Below are 19,273 nucleotides of genomic sequence, written 5' to 3' on the forward strand. Positions count from 1 at the left end.
TGTCTCAGTGAACTGATAAATAAGCTAAACAATACTGACACAGATGAGACGGGGATATTTCCAAATGTCAGAGATAACACAGATTCACTGAGTGTCTGAGTTTGTGGGTAGTTAGGTTCCAGTCTCAGGTGATGTGATTCTTTTACTGATAATATAAAATTTGAATTTCTTTCAGTTTACTTAATAACAAACACAAAATGTGTTACAAACACTTGTTCACTTACTATCCAGACAGACCTGCACTGCTGAGACACGACTTAATTGGATACAGATCTGATGCTCCTGTGTGTTCGCTTTCAGAATTGAAAACCCTTCCTGATTATCACCCTGATGATGAGAAGAGTTCAAATCTTAAGGCCCAAAAGTCCCTTTGACTTCAATCCAGCTGCACCAAATTGCACACAAGCACCAGTCCCCTAATTATAATCATTCCCTGGGAAATCTGTCAAACATTGTGCATTAAAAAAGATTTAAAAGCTTCTCCCTTGTCCCAGCCTTCCACCAAGTTTCTTGAAAAGCCATTTAGTTGTTTTTGAAATGTATCAATTTACTTTTCCCACCGGGCTCTTTTGTCGCAAAACAAAATTTTTGGCCACAACTCATAAAGAAATAATGTGATGGTTGTGACAAATTTCCAGTCAAATGTTTGACTGGATTAACAAGATGGAGTGATAAAATCTTAATATCTGAACACTCAAAGCTGAACTTCACTGTGACTTCATGCTATTCTGCAAAAACACCCCTGGGGCCATTATTCAACACTACAGTATATCTCAGGAACAGAAGAGGACCATGCCTGACCATTGAACCATGAAGTGGCAGCTCTAGCTTCCTTATATTCCTTTAATATAATTGGACACCACTTATATTTTTTCATATGATAATAAGCTGTGGATCTTTGCAGCAGTATTCTGTGGCTGCTGAGGGTAAAGCATTTCAACAGCAGTTGCTGTGAGTGAAAGCATGCAATTAAAATGGATTGTTTCCATTTCAAAGACTTGAGGTGCTTTGGCTTTTTGCCACTGATGATTTCAACATTTAGATCTTAGTGTGTGTGTGTGTGTGTGTGTGTGTGTGTGTGTGTGTGTGTGTGTGTGTGTGTGTGTGCATGCAGCCTGTATGGGTTTGCCCATATGCCATCTATAAGCTAATTAAAGTTTTTAAGCTCTGTTGCTTGTTTGGCACACGGAGCCAAGCCAAGGAAAGGAAGAAGGGCTGCTGCAGCCCCACTGCACCACTCTGATGTGATGTGCCAAGGTGTGTGTGTGTGTGTGTGTTTGTCTATATGAGCAGTCCGAGGTGCGTGCAGATGTGTTGCCATCCTGTCCATCGAACCAAAGGGGAGAGCAATAAGTAAAAGAGGAGGAAAACTTCGGGAGTTGGGAGTGCTGAAAACCCACCAGACAAAAAGTCTTTGCATGCAGGCAGCAAACAAGTGTGCAAGAGAAAGAGAGGACAGGTCGAAAAAAAGTGATATAGAGTAGTGAGAGAGAGGTCCGCAACAAAGCTGTGACACACTGGTGCCTCTTTCCTTTCTCTCCATCATCTGCATCACCTCCCTCTGTCCTCTCGCTTATTCTACCTCTTCCTTGGAGTTTCTCCAGCCCTCCCTACTCCACTCTCCTCCTCTCCCTCACACACACACACACACACAACACACACTGGGGATACCTGAATCAGTGGAAGCCCCGATCAGAATGGTCTGAGTCCTTGAGCCTAACAGGTCTGTGATCAGCTGTCAAGAGAAGGTGAAGCTCAGCTTTGATGGAGGAGAATTTTCAACAGCCTGTGGACGTTTGCCAAAACTGGTGAAGAGAGGGATGCCCCCACGTTACGAGCACAGGGGTGTGAAAGCTACTTCTCATTTCACTTGAAGAAGGTAAAGCTTCAAACTAAGATCTTGTGTCTTTAAGTAAATTGGTGGTAAAATAAGGCGAGGACAAGGATATCCTGTGATATTGTTTCTGCATTCATCATCTTGGAGCTGGATGCTTGCAGCAAACACCACCTTTTACTGGATTATTAATTTTATCGATTTTTCAAATTTTCCACGTTACGCTGACTTTACATGATGCCTCCCAAAAAAGAAAAGTTTTCTCCAGCCATCAACACGAGATTAACAAATTAACCAGTTTCTTCATCAAGACTGAAAGAGATCGGCGCCAACCATCCGAGTATCTAGTTATATGGAACTGCGAGGGACCCGCGGGCCGATGGGTGGCCAGGACCTGAGGGGTCAGGGGTTAGGTTTCGGCATCGCGGCCCCAGGGACCCCGGCCAGTTCGATAATAACAGCAGTGCAGCAGCAGGAATACTCAGCCAGCATCTGGCTCCGCAGGAGAGACAAACTGGAACACGTAAGTTCAGAATGTTATGGAGCTGAGGTCTGAGAGACAGATGGAAAAATGTTTTGCTCTGAGTCGTTTATCTAAAGTATAAATATTCAAGACATGCAAATGTGTTTGTGATGAAATATGAAATCCTTTGAATTAAAGGTATAGGGAAATGTAATTTAATTGATTGGAATAAGCTGTAGTGGTTAAATAGTTTTGTTGTAAAGCAAAGAAAGTGGCTGTTTTGTAAAACGTGTACAAAAAATGATGCATTCATTCATCTGAAACATGAAGAATAAGAAAATTACACTTTTAATATCTGGATAAATTAGCAGAAAACTGGTACAACAATGATTGACAGGTTCTGATAATGATGCCGGGATCATACTGAGTACAACTGGCTGTCAAAAATGGTAATATCTGAATGGACTTTGGTTGTGGTGACTGTGAGGTCTGGACATTATGCATACAGTTTGTTAAATGAAAAATAATGCACGTTGCATCAGGGCTGAGAGCCAGTGTTTGGATTGCAAAATTTTATATTTTGAAATCAGCTGCAATTTTGATGATCATAACTTGCTGGTCCCAGTATTTGGTTACTTGCACTTTGTTTTCCATAAGAGAGAAGTTATAAGGTCCTCAGCAGACTTGCAGCTTGTAGGTAAACACTATCAGCATTCTACAGAGGGCTGCTGCATGGGTGTAGAGATGAAGCGTCGGGGAAACGACTGGAAATAGGTGTGTGTTGAATATTTGATGCTGGAGGGGAACAGAGCCACATCCAGGGAGCTGCTTTCTAAGCGCGTCTGCAAAGGATGATGAATCAGCCCATCCCTCTTCCTGCAGACACACACACACACACACACACACACGGTGATGATAAATGTGGAGTAAGTAGAAGGAGAATGAGGTAAGAGGTGTGACAGTGCTCCAGCCACATTAACTTCTGCTGTCACACGAGTCTCAAGTTCAGCATCAACGTGTTTAACAGTGAATCAGTCACGAGTCTCGGGTTTTGACGTTTTCAATTACCGAACAATAACTGATCACAGAACACAAATCCAATGAACCAGTGAAGTGACTGACAACAACTGAGGGCTTATGACATCGATAAAGTCCATCCATCCATTCTTCCATATATATAGAAAGCATCAACATATGAAACATAATGTGCAGGTGTCTTGGAGCACAGACTATCGCTGACTGATACATTTCAGCTCCTGTGCACTAAGGTCACAGAGGTTGCTTTTCTGAAACTATGTAAGTGCATCTAAGTGGATTCAATGCCCATAAGAATCAGGGTAATGCCTCTATGGTTGTATGTTACATTACCTCTGCTCTGCACTCTGACTAATGACAACTTATGATTTGCACGCTTGGTTTCTGATGTGCATTTGCTCTGTGGTTAATACAGAGTTACAGTTTGTGTCGTATTGGACGCAAAGTGTGTTCGCTGCTTTCAAGATGGAGGAAGATGAGGCAGCAGCTGACGGACGGGCAGACACGGAGACTAACTCTGCATGTGAGATGGTAACTTTAGGGTTTGCCAGCTAAAAGTGGATCCGCTCTTTGCATTTTCAATTTCATGGTGACTGTGCTGATGTATAGACATAAGTCTGTAGTAATACTGGTCAAACTACATAAGGCCCGAGGCTTTTTCTCCTTGAGACCAGCTGGACAAAGAGATTTATTTTATATCTCACCTCAGGTTGTTGGAGACTGAGGCTCGTGATGAGGAAGACTGCAAGAGGGAAGTTAATTACTTCAAACTGAAACAAGAGGGACTCATGCATATACTGTCATTATAATTCACTGTGATGAGCTGAGCTTTAACGCGTGGAGCTTCACAGATAGTTTTAGTTTTTCCTGCTTAGGTGTTGAGATCCACACTGGATATTTCTGCTGCCACTCATCAAGAGAGGGTAGATACAACAATCAAACTTTGGTGAGGATCAAGAAGCAGATCCAGAATTTTTAGTTTCACTTTTCTGTAACATTGGGAGAAAAGAGTGATTTAGAAAATCGGGCAGGTTTAGGGGACTGATGCCTGTTTGGTGCAGATCAAAATAAAATAGGATTTAAATGTGGTTTGATAAGGAAACTGGAATATTCTCCTTCACTCCTGTTGCTTGTTCTCTAGATTTAGATGCAGACATAGATATAGTCAGAAACAGTTCTTTATTTAAGCCAGAGGGTAATTCCACAGTAATGTCAGATTTACAGACATTATCAAATTCACATAAACACTGATGAGTTTCGAGGAAAGTTAACTAAGTTACACATCTGTTCTCCCCTGCTGATCTTCAAAGATTTCCAGTCGTCAATTTAATCGCAACAAATCCCTCTGATAAATGGTGATTACTCCACGAAGAGCGCAGAGTCTCATTAATGCTCCTGTGGGCATTTGCTCCGAGCTGAACAAAGCTCTGTGAGCTGCTCCTCGCTCTCAGTTATCCCGTAAAGACTCTTTGTCTCCAGCACAGATCCAACATGTCTCAGTTAACGCTGGACATGCTGTGGACTTTTGTTCTGCTTTTCTTTATGAACTGACAGATATTTCTCAGCGGGCAACCCTCATGTTAAGATCCGAGCTGCTACTCACTCTCATTGTGTTATCGAGCAGACACGTGATCTGTCACAGAAGAGTGTGATTTGTTAATTGAGTGTGTTTTTATACCAATTAGAGAAGAATTCAGTCTGTGCCAGTGACAGGAAGCAGTAAAATAAAAGACGTTTCAGTGCTTTCACAGGTTACATGGATCTTCAGCAGAAACTCAGACAGGGAGAGAGGTTTCTGTGAAATTGCAGCAGACTGGACGTGGTCTCTGTGGAAGCCTTTGGCCACAAGCTTGCTGTCGTCAGTCATCTACTCACATCATTGTATTGGTAACTATTCAAGTGATGGTTCCGGGGTATTTGGCTTCCTGTTTGACAGTTTGGCTCAAGTTCATCTCCACTTTACTGCAACAGCAACTTAATTTAAAGCTTCTGGCTGTAATGAAAGGTGTCTTCTTTGCTGTGTGTGGTGCCAATGTAGAAGATTTAATCAAATTATTTCCTTTCTGTCCGTCAACTCATGCTGCTCTCCAGTCACTTTAATTTCATCGAATCACCTCCCACTCCAGCCAATTGGACATTCCTCAACATGTCAGACCAGCAGCCCAGTGAAACGGCTGTTGGTGGGTCACATGAGGCCACTGTTTAAAAATGCAATGCAGTGCACACAGTGGGTGTGTACAGTGCAGACTGCATTTGAACCATTTTGATCATATGAGCAGCAGAGGGAGCTATTGCCTTTACTGTACAAACAGAGGAAAGTTGATTGTGTCTCTGTGTGTTCGTTGTGCAGGTGTGTGTTATATGTGCTGTGATAATGACCATGACTGAGCGTCTCTCCAGGGTTTGAAGCATGCTGGACGTCAGCTTCCTGTATGTGAGCTTTTACGCAGACAAACACGCTGGAACCACATGGTCATGGATGGTGAAAATTCTCTCGAAGCCACTCATACTTTTTCATGAGGTGAACTAATTATGCAATTAGCTGAGACTCATTAGACTCAGTGAGTGTGTGTGTGAGTGTCTGTGTGTGTTTCAGAAAGAGAAATTATAACTGAAGTGTACTCGAGTGTCATTGTGGTGTTCTTGTACTGAAGTACTGAACAGGGATTTACCCGTATAGCATAAATATCTTCTCCTCCGCATCTCTAATGAACTCTTCAGCTCAACATGACTTGAAGAGAAGAGAATAATCATTTCCTCATGAAGCTTCTCTGCTAATAAAAGTGTGAGCACACAGTGTAAACAGATGCCGTTTATCAGCTGATGCGTGCTCATCACAGAGGTCTGGAAATGTCTCAGCTCGTATCTCAGTGTGCAGCAGGATGTTGAAGGGTAAAAAAACAACATCCACATGCTGCCTGGCTGTTACACCAGTGTTATCTGACACTGGCCAGAGAGAAGCTGCAGCAGATTGACCTTTCACTAAGCCCACGGCAAACGCAAGAGCTGGAGATGATGCCTGAAGACCGAGAGTGAAACGACCTGAAACACGGAGCAAACTGTCAATTCGCAAAAAGACTCCCCACAATCCTCTCTAACCTCCCAGTTTGTCGGCATGTTTAAGCTGCAAAGATTTCCCATCTCTCCCTTTGCTTGCCACTGCCTCTGCTGCCCTGTATGTAGGTATCGCCTCCCCTCAATCACCCCAGCACCCCCCTTTAGGCTCCAACAGTCCCCATTATATCAATGTAATCTTATCTGGGGACCTACATTCTGCTGCTGCAATAAACATTTCAAAGGTGAGTTGTGTGACTGAACTGTGTTTAATATCCTCTGGTGTTTTGATCCATATCCTGTTCTTTGCTGCTGCTGTAACCCTGCAGTGTCCCCTCTGGGATCAAACCTCAAAGACACACACAGAGAGGATTTTCAGCGGGTTCAGAGGAAATCACAGCAGGTAGAGATGGAGCCAATCACACATTCTGACATCAACCAATTAAGCAACCTCAGAGAAGTGATCAACAGCTTATATGCTGTAGATCCCCGAGAGGCTCTGACTTCAACAAACAGATTGTGTTCTTTAATAATGTGAGACAAGCTTTTCAAAGAGTTGCCAGGGAAAACACTTCATGTCTCGATGATTAAAATCAGGCACATTTGGAGAACTGATATCTATGAGAGGGCGACTGCTCCGCTATTCAACAACTGCCATTCTCGTTTTTAAGTGTTAACTGTTCTGTTAAAGAGAATTACACAGAGTGAGAAAATAAGGATGCCCCGGTCACCTACTGTTGAAATAAACAAGAAGAATACCCCATAATACAGATATGCAGCTCCATCAATTGGAAAGAAAAAACAATCTTAAATGTCACCCCCCGTAGTGATTTGTGAAAGTTGGCTGGGTGAAGTAATTATGTTTGTGTTTGGATTTTTATTGCCAGTGCAGTAAAGCTGGAGGGTGGTGAGCAGCAGGTGGATATATAACAGTTTATACGAGCTTCAACAGTGGAAAACACATTTCCTTCTATATATTCTGTTCTTTCCTCCGCATCATCTCTTTTTTATCTCCCTCTCTCTGGTCTGTGAAGTGTGACAGCACCCTCTGTTGGTTGTACTCTGTCTGCACACAGCTGCAGGGCAGAATGACTTTAAAAGATTTACTATCCCTGCTCTGCATCTGAACAGGAGCTGCACTGCATTTCAATGTGCTGCCAATATTACTATTGCATACTGAAGAGAAAGAGACAACCAGCGAGCATCAATTTATGGTGCATGCGTTTGATGCCAACTCTCTGACTCTGAGATTCACTCCTGGACATTGTGTAGAGCATCTCCTTCTGTACGCACAACCTCCTTTTTCAGTGGCAAAGCTAATCAGGAAATAGGTTGCATTAGTGTGTGTGTGTGTGTGTGTGTGTGTGTGTGTGTGTGTGTGTGTGTGTGTGTGTGTGTGTGTGTGTGTGTGTGTGCACTTTGTAATACTTAGTAACTGTTAAATCAATAAGATCTTGTCATGCACATTTGTTTTATTTCCAACCTGATTCATCTGAACAAATCGTATTAAAATAGAATGGGTGTGTACAATCACACAGAGATTAATTAAACAAGAGGAAAGAGAGGACAGGGCATAGCTCACCGTGATGCACAGTGAGAAGAGAGAGGAGATGGACAGTGAAAAAAAGAAAAGAAGAGGAGCATCTATTTATTCAGTGTCCGTATAGGAGAACAGGGAAATGTGAGCTTTCTATTAGAGGGAGAGGGTGGGGAGATATAGAGGGAGGGAGGGAGAGAGAGTCAGAGGTAGGTGGACGAACACACGATACCATGAGATGAGACGAGGGGAGGAAAGTGAGACAGAGATGAGAGGGGAGGAAAGGAGGGAGGACAAGGAACATCAAGAGCGGAGAGATGATAGAAAAACAAAGATGATTGACAAAGTGTAGGTAGGTAGATAGATAGATAGATAGATAGATAGATAGATAGATAGATAGATAGATAGATAGACAGACAGACAGATAGATAGATAGATAGATAGACAGACAGACAGATAGATAGATAGCAGCATCATGATAAGATTTAGGTGTGTCCTTCTCTGTTAGAGTTTTCATTCATACAACAGCAGGAGAGGCGAGAGGGAGCAGCACTTTCCTTCTTTCTCCATCACACACACACACTCATCTGACACACACACACGTGCATTTACAAACAGCAACACACATTTTCGCTGCGGAGAGCGACGGACTCTCCTCCCCTGAGACTCCTTGTGTTAGAAGCGGAGAGGAAGCGACATATTTTGTAGCTGCAGACGTAGACACACACTCATTACACACACACACACACACACACACACACTCATTACACACACACACACACACAGAAAAGCACATGTGTTTCATAGTGGACTGGAAACTGAGGGATGCATCATGAAGGTAAGCTCTCCCCTGTAAATTGTATGTGTGTGTGTGTGTCTGAGGCATGTTCTATCTATCAATCTATCTATCTATCCATTTATCTATCTATCTATCTATCTATCTATCTATCTATCTATCTATCTATCTATCTATCTATCTATCTATCTATCTATCTATCTATCTATCTATCCATCTATCTCTTACCTATAGTTCAACCTGTGCTCTGTAAATGAGAGAGTGATAATGTTTCTGAGTGGAAGTGTCAGGTGTTCAGTCTGTTCTCTGTTTCACACTCAGCTGGTGAGAGTGGGTGTGTGTGTGTGTGTGTGTGTGTGTGTGTGTGTGTGTGTGTGTGTGCGTGTGTGTGTGTGTGTGTGTGCAGGGAGTGAGTCTTGAGGACATCTGTGTTTGTAGCGTTCTTTTGAGCTTTGATACTAAAAAGCAGATTTATACATCTGATGCAAGCAACTCAGAATTATTTCAATGTACCGTGTGTAACACATGTTTTTGTCAATGAGTACTTAGTGATGCGAACTCATCAAGACGTCCATGCATCTGGAACAATGTGGGGATATTGACTTGTTCAGTGGTGCTGTGACTTCTCTGCATCTGTTTATCATGTTAAGGATTGCAGGTCACCAACCCTGATGTATAACACTATATAAACTACATTTGAATGCATGTTGATGATGATGTATATGGTAAGATTGGTCGAATGTATTTTAGCTGAACCACTGTGGTATCAAGTATCAGCTCCTCTCATGAACACGAGGAGACAATCACCCTCTTGGAAGAAGTGCATGGTTAAACTTGTTTGGTGCATAGTTTGCTTACATGGATGTTTACAAGCTTAAACATTGGCAGCAGCTGAAACTGTAGTTTAACATATATTATTTATTTATATACGATTGTAATTTCTGCATCATTTATTAGGGAAAATGCTAATGCATGGCTCATGAAAACCTCTTTAACTGATGCAAGTGCATTTCTCTATGGAGGATTTGAAAACATATTATAGCTAAGATATGATCTTATTGCAATCATAGTGGAAGATGTCATATAATCTGTGTACCAGAGACATTTTTCAGCTGTTAAATGTCTCACTCAGAAACTTGATCTAGTTTAATAAATCCTGATCATAAATGTAAGATCCTTTATGATCTATATACATTTACTGTTTCTATTAGTTTTTATAGTGATTAAGAATGGAAATGACTAACAGCCAGTAAAAAAAATCATACTTTAATGGTTGGGCCATTAAATTAATCTTGCCCAGTCTTAAAACTACATTTAGAAACATACATAAATAATCATTGACTTTACTGGAGGCTGGCTGCAGCATGTGTCATAAACCACGCCTCCTCCATGTTGGCAGATGGGACATGGACCAAACTAAACTTTTTCAGTAAGTTTGTTTTTATCACTTCTTTGATAAAAAATAGGCTGAAAAGTCTTGATGGATGTATCCAGAACATCCAGCTTCATTTTCGAAAGCATCGTCCAGCTTCACTTCCTGTCTGTGGTGCCACTTTGCATGACTAATACAGGAGCATGTTTCCTCTTAAGAGAAATCAAAGAATGCGGGAAGGGGACAGACTCAGCTCGCCCCTGTCGTCTCACTGTAGACTGCCTGGCTCTCATTGGCTCCTTAGGAGTGATAAGTGCACTATACATGACTCAGACCCATTATCAGGCAGCAAGTATTACTGTAGTAGTCAGATCATTATAAGGCTAGAAAAGCTGAAGACCTTTACATTCTGCTTTCCTCTTTACCGTGACTCCTTCTTTCTTCAATTCTTCCTCCCCATCTCTGTCCCTCTCTGTCTCCTGCTGCCGTCAGTCGTTCAGCATGGGTGCACAGATCACTGCCGCAGAAGTGAGCTGCTGGGCCAAAAACAGGCCAACGTCCAAGTCTGACCTACTACTCTTAGACGGTCTCTCTGTGGAGAGGAGGGCAGAGAGTGATGGGATTTGAGGAAGATGGGAAATGGGGAAGATGGAAGAGAAGAGAGTAGAAGAAATAGATTGAAGACTGACAGAAAATAGATGGTGTGGCAAATGTATAAAAGTCTTGTGTATCTTGTGTGTAATTCTGCTCACATTCAGATTGCGCCGTACACACACACACACACACAAAACACACACACACACACACACACAGACCCAGAAGCCATCCGAGTGTGCCGGCAGAGAGGAGAGCCTGAAAACACCTGAAACTGTATCCATGGCAACCAAACTACTGGCGGCCGAATGTTAAACAATGGGACAGTTCTAGAGTTGGTGATATTTTTTCAAAGACATCTTCTTCCTGACCAGACATCACGTTCTGAAGAGCCTTGTTGGGATAATTTGAAGTTCAGGATTAAACAGGTGGTGGAGCCAGCCGATAAACTGCCCTCTAATAATGAAAACCTGATAATATTATATACATGTATAATACATGCTTCCTGTTCCAGATAATGCCTCCGTGCAATGTGGACATCTGTGAATATAAGCACTGGACTGTTTTTCCACGATATCACAAAGCAAAATATCGTCATCAGCCAGCTTCACATTTGCCAGTTTTATTTTAATGCATGCAGGTTCACATTGGATGCAAATTAAACTTGCTCCAAATTATTTTATTTCATTATACTGTGACAAAGGATTAGAGGTTTGTGCAGCAGCATTATGAGAGCCTATAGTGTCATGAGGTAATGAACTTATAGAACGAAGCTGCTGTCTTAGCCGTTACGCTCACATACGTCCAATGTTTGATATTCTGTCATGAAATATTTCAGCAGTGTGAACAGCTTTGATTTATTTGTTCTGTCGCCTGAATGAAGTTGTAGATAATAAGCTAAATATGCAGACACAGAACTTAATGCTGGTGCCTGTGCTTTTTAAGCAAGGACATGAAAAGCATGAAAATGTTCATGAAAAGATCTATCACCTATTGAAACAACCACCATGTTAAGATAGAGTGCGGTTAGGTTTCAGGCAATTACACACACACACACACACGTTTCTAGCTTGGGGAAGGACACGTTATCAGTCATCTATGAGCTAATAATGTTTAAGCAGCCAAAACAAACAACACCTCTCAGAACATAACAAGATCTCAGCAGAGAACACAGTCTTATTTATCAAAGCATCAATAATGGATGGACGTGAGGAGAGGAGAGGATGTGGACTTTTAATTGGTCAGAAATAAATATGATTCACCCGATTCGTATTTAAATTACGTGAATGATCACTTTTCATATATAATGTCATGTATAGATTTCTACTGGCTACACATTTTATTGATATGCATGAACTTAGTTTTGACACAAGAGTGAGAGGGATTCAGTTTCACTCCAGTAATAATGCATGAGTATAATTTTATAGTTTTATTGTTGTCATCTAAATGACAAATGGCTTCATTGTAGAACTTGTGATGTGGATTTCTTGCAGCTGTAAATTCTGCAACTTCTTGAAGTCTGGGATGTGTGAATCTTTGTCCTTGATGTTCTGTGTGCAGGCAGAGCACAGGCTCGTCCATCATGTTAATGTCTTAGTGCACAACACAAGTACACTAATCATCTCCTGCTTCACTCTGCGATTCTCATTAACTGTGCAATAAACAGCTATGTTCATTTCATTTAAATTAACACTGGGGGATACAATGTGCGCAGAGATTATTAGTTTCACAAAAAGACAGAGGCCACGTTAGACTTCAGAGACTCGAAAAGTGACCTTGTCTTTGTCTCCCAGGGGCAGAACAATTTTATGTGCCGCTAAAAAATGTAACACATACTTTTTAATGGCCACATCTGGACGGGGCTCGGCAGGACTGCAGACAATGTGCAGAAATGTCTTTATGTGGGTGTGTTATTGTCACTGCAGAAACCTCTAGATTCAGGGATTTTTAAAAGTTAGCTCCCTGTCCCTCTGCTCTGCTGCTAAACTTCTCAGTGTGCCTGCTCATTACATCAGCAGCCATGGGAGGAAGGCCAGAGACACAGAACGCTGACAGGTGTTCAGGGCCATGCACACATAAAAATCCCATCATGCTCTCTGCTCAAGGTAAATAATACAGAGTCTTCAGCATTTATGGAGTCATGCCAACTGCTATGTACTAAAGCAGCAGCATTGTGAGCTACATGCCAACACGCTTACATGTTAATTGTACATTTAAAACTTTGATTGCAAAGCTACAAGTGTGGGAAAAACTTGAATTCTGACCTGATGATGTTGTTGGATGAAAAGTTAATGTTCAACCATCATCATGATGCAGTATTAGGGACATATGATAAAAGAGAAAGGTTTAATATTATGAGAATATAGTCGTAATAATAATGTGTGGTTTTTGCACATTAAAATAAAACATTTCAAACATATGCCCACTTGCATTTCATGGATGTAAGGCAGAGGGGAAAGGTACACATGTGCACAGACAGAATAAAACTGCTGGAACTGCTGTGAGTTCTACTTTGCAGAAAGTGGTTGGGACTACAAGTTTCTGAAAAAGGTCGTAGTGAAGAGTTGTTGCTCAGCTGTATTTTAGCTGCACTGCAGATATTGTGCCCAATGGATCTGCTCCTGGAGAGCACTTCATCTCTCTGTCCCCAAGGTGAGAACTTTATTCAGCTAACTAACGCTGACTTTGAAGCAGGGGAAAATAAAGACAAAGACATCTGGTCCTGAATTAAGTTTAATCAACTGATTTGAACTTGGTATAAGCTCGTTTTAATTTCTGTTTAGAAAGTTCTTGCACAGAAATCTGCCTCATCAAGTTCCACAATCAAAACACTTTAAAATAAACAAGGGGAGACACAGCTGAGTCTTTATTGACGATTGATTCGTGAAAGGCTTCCTCTCTCACACTCTGTTTTTCTTTGTTCTCTGCCATCGTGCTAATTTAGCAGAGCCCTGTAGCTTGTCAAGGGATCAAGCCCAAGCAGCTCTACTGGCAGCGCTTTAATGAAACGCCTTTGGCTCCCAAAGAGTGTGTGCATGTGTGTGAGTGCACGCAAGTGTGTGTCTGTATACACTTGCTGAGCCAGTGTAATTGAACATCCTGCTGATTCCATAACACAGCAAATGCACAAGTGGTGGAGTGAAGCTGGTAGTGTCGTGAACAGTGGCAATAGTATACAGTCGCTATAATAGATGTGCAGAAGAGAAGAGAGCGGTGGCAGGAAACACCACTGGATGGTCCGAAGTGTGGAGGAAAATGCTTGGGTCTGCAAAAACATCTTGTTTTTTAGTAAGACGAGAAGACTGTGGTAGATATAGTACTGTATTCAACACAAAGTGTTTGTGCCAAGCAGAATGACATAGTCAATCTGCAGAATCTAAAAAAATCTCTCAACACAACACATTCAGTACTGCTGTGTGCGCTCACATGCTTTTAGAATGGACGGAGTATAAAGGTTGGAAAGGGTTGACTGGATGGTTGGACAGGGGGCTGATTAGGTGGGATAACGGAGGGCTCAGGTCCCATTATGGTCAGCAGGGCGCTCGTGTCATTTTAATGGGACTGTAGTTGACATATTGATTGTGAGAACCCAGCCAGGATCAATGGAAGTGAGGGAGACATGAAGAGAGGGAAAGAGAGGAATAACGTGCATGACAGTGACTGACATTCAGTGGTAATGGCTGCAACGGGGATAGCGATGACATTTTATCAACAGTATGTACCGCAGGAATATTAAAGGGCAACGTTATGAAAGATACAAATGGTTTTTCATGCAGACATCTTCAGGTCTTAGGTACAAAAACCAACATGAAGTAACACAGAACTTCTACATCAGCCTTTAAATGAATGTACAAGACTTTCAACGTTGAAGACATTCAAACTCGGTGGCTCTGGTCTGCAAAAAGCCTTTTGTACAGCGTAAGGTGAGAAAAACATTGAAAGAGTTTTCAGACGATTTTCTCCTCAACTATTCCCAGTGGTGCTGCAGATAGCTTTAGTATCTCGACTGGAGGTGGAGCTGAGTGCACATTTTAAAAAGCAGCAGGGGCAGTGTAATGGATACCTGGCTCACAGTGGAACTGGTGCCACACAAGAGATGGGTGCAACTCCATATTTACCCTACAGGCACCAGATTGGTATTGATCTTCTGTTCTTCCTAAACAGTTTATTTCCAAATATGTGATTACTTTAAAAGCCAATAGAGTAATACAACATTCTGTAACAGTAGAGCACATCCCTCCACCAAGGCTGAATACTCCTATTAAATGTAATTAAGGTTTAAAGCTAGGTCAATAAAACAATGCTAATCATGAAATCATAATCAACATTGAGAAAAAATGATTTGGTTGATAAAAAGACAAAGAAAATGAAAACTCTATGAAACATATTTAGATCTGGATTTTTATTTGGATCTACGCTCTTAGATATCAGTCACCTCATTTCTTTTCACAATATCCATGAATTATTCTCTGGGAAACTGGTGAAAATGCAAAACATCTTGCAATGTTTAAGAAATTGATTAAAAATATGAGAAGGGGGAGTCAAGAGTCAAAGAAAGTTGCCTTCTATGTGTGTAAACAGTACTGGAGGGCAGCAGACAGGTTTGAGGCATCTGGTGGGAGGAACGAGGACATAAATAACAGGCTGAAGTAGAGTCAGAAGAGTAAGAGGATGTTTACAAAATCCAGAGGTCAAATAAATATTTTTGCAATTGGCACTGTGCAAGCACTAAGATCTTTCAATAAATATACAGGAAGCACATCAGCAACATGTCAGAGTTCTAGCTTCCTGTCCTGGTGTCATCTCTGCCACTTGAACTTCTGCAAGAGCTGATGTGCCAGCTCATCACTGGCACCAGCATCCCCAGTGACACAGAAAGCTGACAGACTGTCAGGGTCCTGCACACAGTGTAACTCCTGTCATACACTCTGTTTAAAAAAAGTGTCAAGCAAAAGCAAGTGAGCGTCAGAGCAGGGCAAAGTGTTGAGCAATGAATTATAGACAAGTGCCAAATGTCTCCTCATCAGGGTAACAGATTAAGAAGCTACAGACATGCTAACTGCTCTGTGAGGCTGCACTGAAGCACCACGATGCTTTGAGTTAAACGTCTCACAGCCTTATTATCATCAGAGAGGGAAGGATGAACAACCAGCTCCCGAAATGTTCACACAGTTGAACCATCAACTCTTCAATACTGTTTCAAAAAAAACTTTAAAGCTTTATTGCAGGACTGTTGTATTTCATGGGATTAGATTTAGCTAAGCGTTCCAAATAACAGTCCTTTCACATCAACACAATACAGCCCATAGTAATGTTGTAAGATTGACTTGCCTCCACCAAGTCAAAAAAGTGACAGCACATAAATTGAACCCTGCCAGGCTGAAAATCTTTCGTCTTGCAGGAATTAAGAATCAATACAAGTCGAGTTTCAGACCTCGAGTTCTGTCTGCAACTTTAAATTCGCCATCTTGTCAAGCTTTGAGCTTTTCTTCATGAATCACTCTCACCATTTCTCTGCCTACCTCATACGCTGTCTCACACAAAAACACTTAAACCATTTAAGGAGCGTAGATCATCCTTTTGCAGGTCAGCTTCAAGGCCAGCGCTGGCATTTGTCTTCAGAGGTGGATACTGACCTTTCTCAATTAGGTCTGTTACTGAAAAGGTCAGGGAAAAGGTCAAACCAAAGAGAGGGACAGACTGCACCTTGCAGGCCTTCGGAGGATGATGCATCTCTCACAGTCTTCGGTGTTTGAATGTTTTGGTCATAGTTTTTGTCTTGAACTTTTCTCTGTATTGCTTTGTATTCATGAAAGTCAACTAATATCTGATAGATTTTGTGATTTACACCATCAGTGTCAATTACTGTAGATTTAGATTATTGTAAGACACATGAACATAAACGTCCCCTGTAAGTAGGCCATCACGGAGTTTCTGAATCACTTATCACAGCCATTGAGTACTCATTTATCAGTCCTGATTGGATGGGAAATACAAGTGTCACCGTCCTTTCAGGGGTCGTAGAAGCCAATCAGTTTGTGTTCTCTAGATAGAAAAGTCCATCAGTCACCATCGTTGTTGTTGTGTCTGTCCGTCTTTCAGACATCGTTAACTTTCTGTCAGCCAGGATACATTCTGCGACCACTGCGCTGCAATTGAAATCATAAATTCTGGTTTTCATTGCTACACACATGAGATACACAGCCCCTGTAATTGTCAAAACAAGACATAGAGGATTAGACTGGATGATGGATCATCTCATCCTGCCTCTGAACCATCTCATGTGGTAGCCTTCATTGACAACAAGCCTGAAGTGGCAAATGGGGAATAGATCATGGGATGAAGAGTGCAGAAATGAACAGACTGAGAGGCGGGAGCACAGTTCCCTGATGAGCAGCGATAGATAGGTTTTCTTCCTCAGAGTGTAGGTGTGAGGGTGCATGACTGTCAGAGTAAATCTGGGAGAGATTGGAGCTGCTGGGTCTGTTTTGCTCTGACTCCAACTCGTCCCCTTGAGAAGTGATGGATGGCTCTGCCTGCAGCTTCTACAGGTGAATAAAGTCTTTAATTGACAAAGACGTAATTCAGTTTAGAATCTCTTTATAGCCTCGGAGTAACAAGAATATTAGTCACATATATTAAATCAAGGGAGACAAATATACAGCGTGAAATATTACACTGTCAACTCAAAGAAACAGGATAAGCAGGATCAGATTGTACGCCTGTATGTGTGAAGATGTGCTATAGAATCGCCCGACTCGCCCGTGATTGTTTAACTATTAAACCTGCAACCTCACTGGTTCGGTGAACTTCAATGACTGTATATAAGATGGACGACATTACAGTTCCCCAAAAATGTGTCCTGGAGGCCGGCTGCAGAGTGGGTCACAAACCTTGCCCCCTGTGCTGTGGGACAGGACACTGCTTCCACGCCCTACACCTGCAGCCATTGGATGGTGCTAGCTTTTGCATCACACAATATCAGTGCTTCAATGCATACAATGCTTTATTGTCTCTTTTACCCTATATGGGATGATAATATACTGTTCGATGCTATAGAAATAGGGTGAGAAATCATAACCAGATACTGTATGTTGGCTCCTTCAGTATTCTCAACCCTGCCGTGTGAGTCTACCTGTCTTAAAGATAAATGGTGTGCCAGCTTTATTGATTTGCACTGGTGGTTTTATGTGGATTTAGACCGAAAATGAAAAAGACGAAGAAGTTGGCGTCAAGCCGAGCACTGTTTCTGTGTTTATGGATAGACAGGCAGAAAAAGTGCAGAAAGGTCTAAGTTTATGCTGATCTTTATACAAGGGGAAAAAAATAATCCTTGAGAAATCCCATCATCCATTTTTATGCCTTGTAGGCAGCAGGCCATCCGGACCCTTGGGTGCATCAGGGCTGTTAATCACATCTGAGCTCGCAAGATCAGAAAACATAAAAAATCCTGTGACACAGTGTATAATTAACATAAATCAAAACAGAGCAATAAGAAGGGATGTGGATCATAACACACTCAGATGCCTCCATACAGGGCATGAGAGTCACTGGATGGTTTCATGAATCTGAACATGTTACATCCTTTGTGGACATGTATGTTAAAGAGTTTTCCAGCAGCATCTAAGTTTCAAATGAGGAAACAGCTCACAGTCTCCTGGCTGTAGCTTCTCAGTGCACAGACATTAGGGTGGTATTGATCGTCTCACCCAACTCTCAGCACAAAGACAATGAGAATTCATCCCAACATGTCTGGCTACGTCCACACAAACACATTTTCATTGTTGTCGTGTCCAGAGTCAGGTGAGGACACAAATGCAGGACAGGGAACAGCAATTTCAAAAAGTAAAGGATTTCTACCAAAGATAAGAGAGAACTGTCAGTAAAAGTAAGTGTTACCAACAAAAAGCCGTTTTAGTTTTAGATTCTTTTTGAATGTGACATTAAATGCGTTCAGTTTTATCCTCTGATTCACTTTTTAAGTATGATAAATATCACTTTCCTTGTCAACATGAAATAACCATTCATGGTGCCACACACATTTATATCTATACAAGCAGGTTATAGATGGATTTAGATGTTGGTTAAAGGGATTATGGCTGCGCAGGCTTCTAGTAACAGCTCCTGTTCGACAGTCATCAACACAACTGAGAGCAGATCCATAAATGCACAAGACTTGACAGCGCGCTCAAAGAGATTGATAGTGGAAAATCTTCAAAGACATGTAGCTCCGGGCTTCCTGCCATAACAAAGCAGGCACCAAGAATCTGGTCATCCATTCCTTTCTTTTATTTGACTCGTGGCGTCAAACTGAGATGATCAGTACTTTTTCAAATTAACCAGAGATGGAAAAAGGGCCCTCGGCCAACCAGCTATTGTGCTCTGTAATTCAAAATCAACTGGGTTTGCTTTCAAGACATTTTCTTCTCATTCACACACTTCGTCCTCAGTTGTTCCTTCCACTAAACCCTCTACAGGCCATTTGGCTTTTGTCTTATTGGCCCAGATGACTGATAATCATCATAAACAGTGCTCTCTTTCTCTGTAATGGAGAGCTCTATCGTGATGAAGCCACGTCTTTATAAAGC

At 41.7% G+C, this 19,273-nt stretch overlaps 1 protein-coding gene across 4 annotated transcripts in view; it reads left to right on the forward strand.

Annotated features, from left to right (window-relative positions):
- The window catches only part of LOC109630212 (inactive phospholipase D5-like), a 44,938-nt gene that overhangs the window by 2,115 nt on the left and 23,550 nt on the right, over positions 1 to 19,273 (forward strand). The window contains exon 1 of one of the 4 annotated variants that reach the window (XM_020088243.2): positions 2,043 to 2,357. The exons of 1 other annotated variant lie outside the window; for it this stretch is intronic. In XM_020088243.2, the coding sequence (XP_019943802.1) occupies positions 2,187 to 2,357 (171 nt within the window). In that variant the 5' untranslated portion in view covers positions 2,043 to 2,186. Of the gene's footprint in view, positions 1 to 2,042; positions 2,358 to 8,187; positions 8,762 to 19,273 lie in introns of those variants that run through there. 2 more of the 4 variants (XM_069538810.1, XM_020088251.2) reach the window with 2 other exon arrangements.

Source organism: Paralichthys olivaceus, chromosome 14 (assembly GCF_024713975.1).
Source record: "Paralichthys olivaceus isolate ysfri-2021 chromosome 14, ASM2471397v2, whole genome shotgun sequence".
Classification (NCBI taxonomy): Eukaryota; Metazoa; Chordata; class Actinopteri; order Pleuronectiformes; family Paralichthyidae; genus Paralichthys; species Paralichthys olivaceus.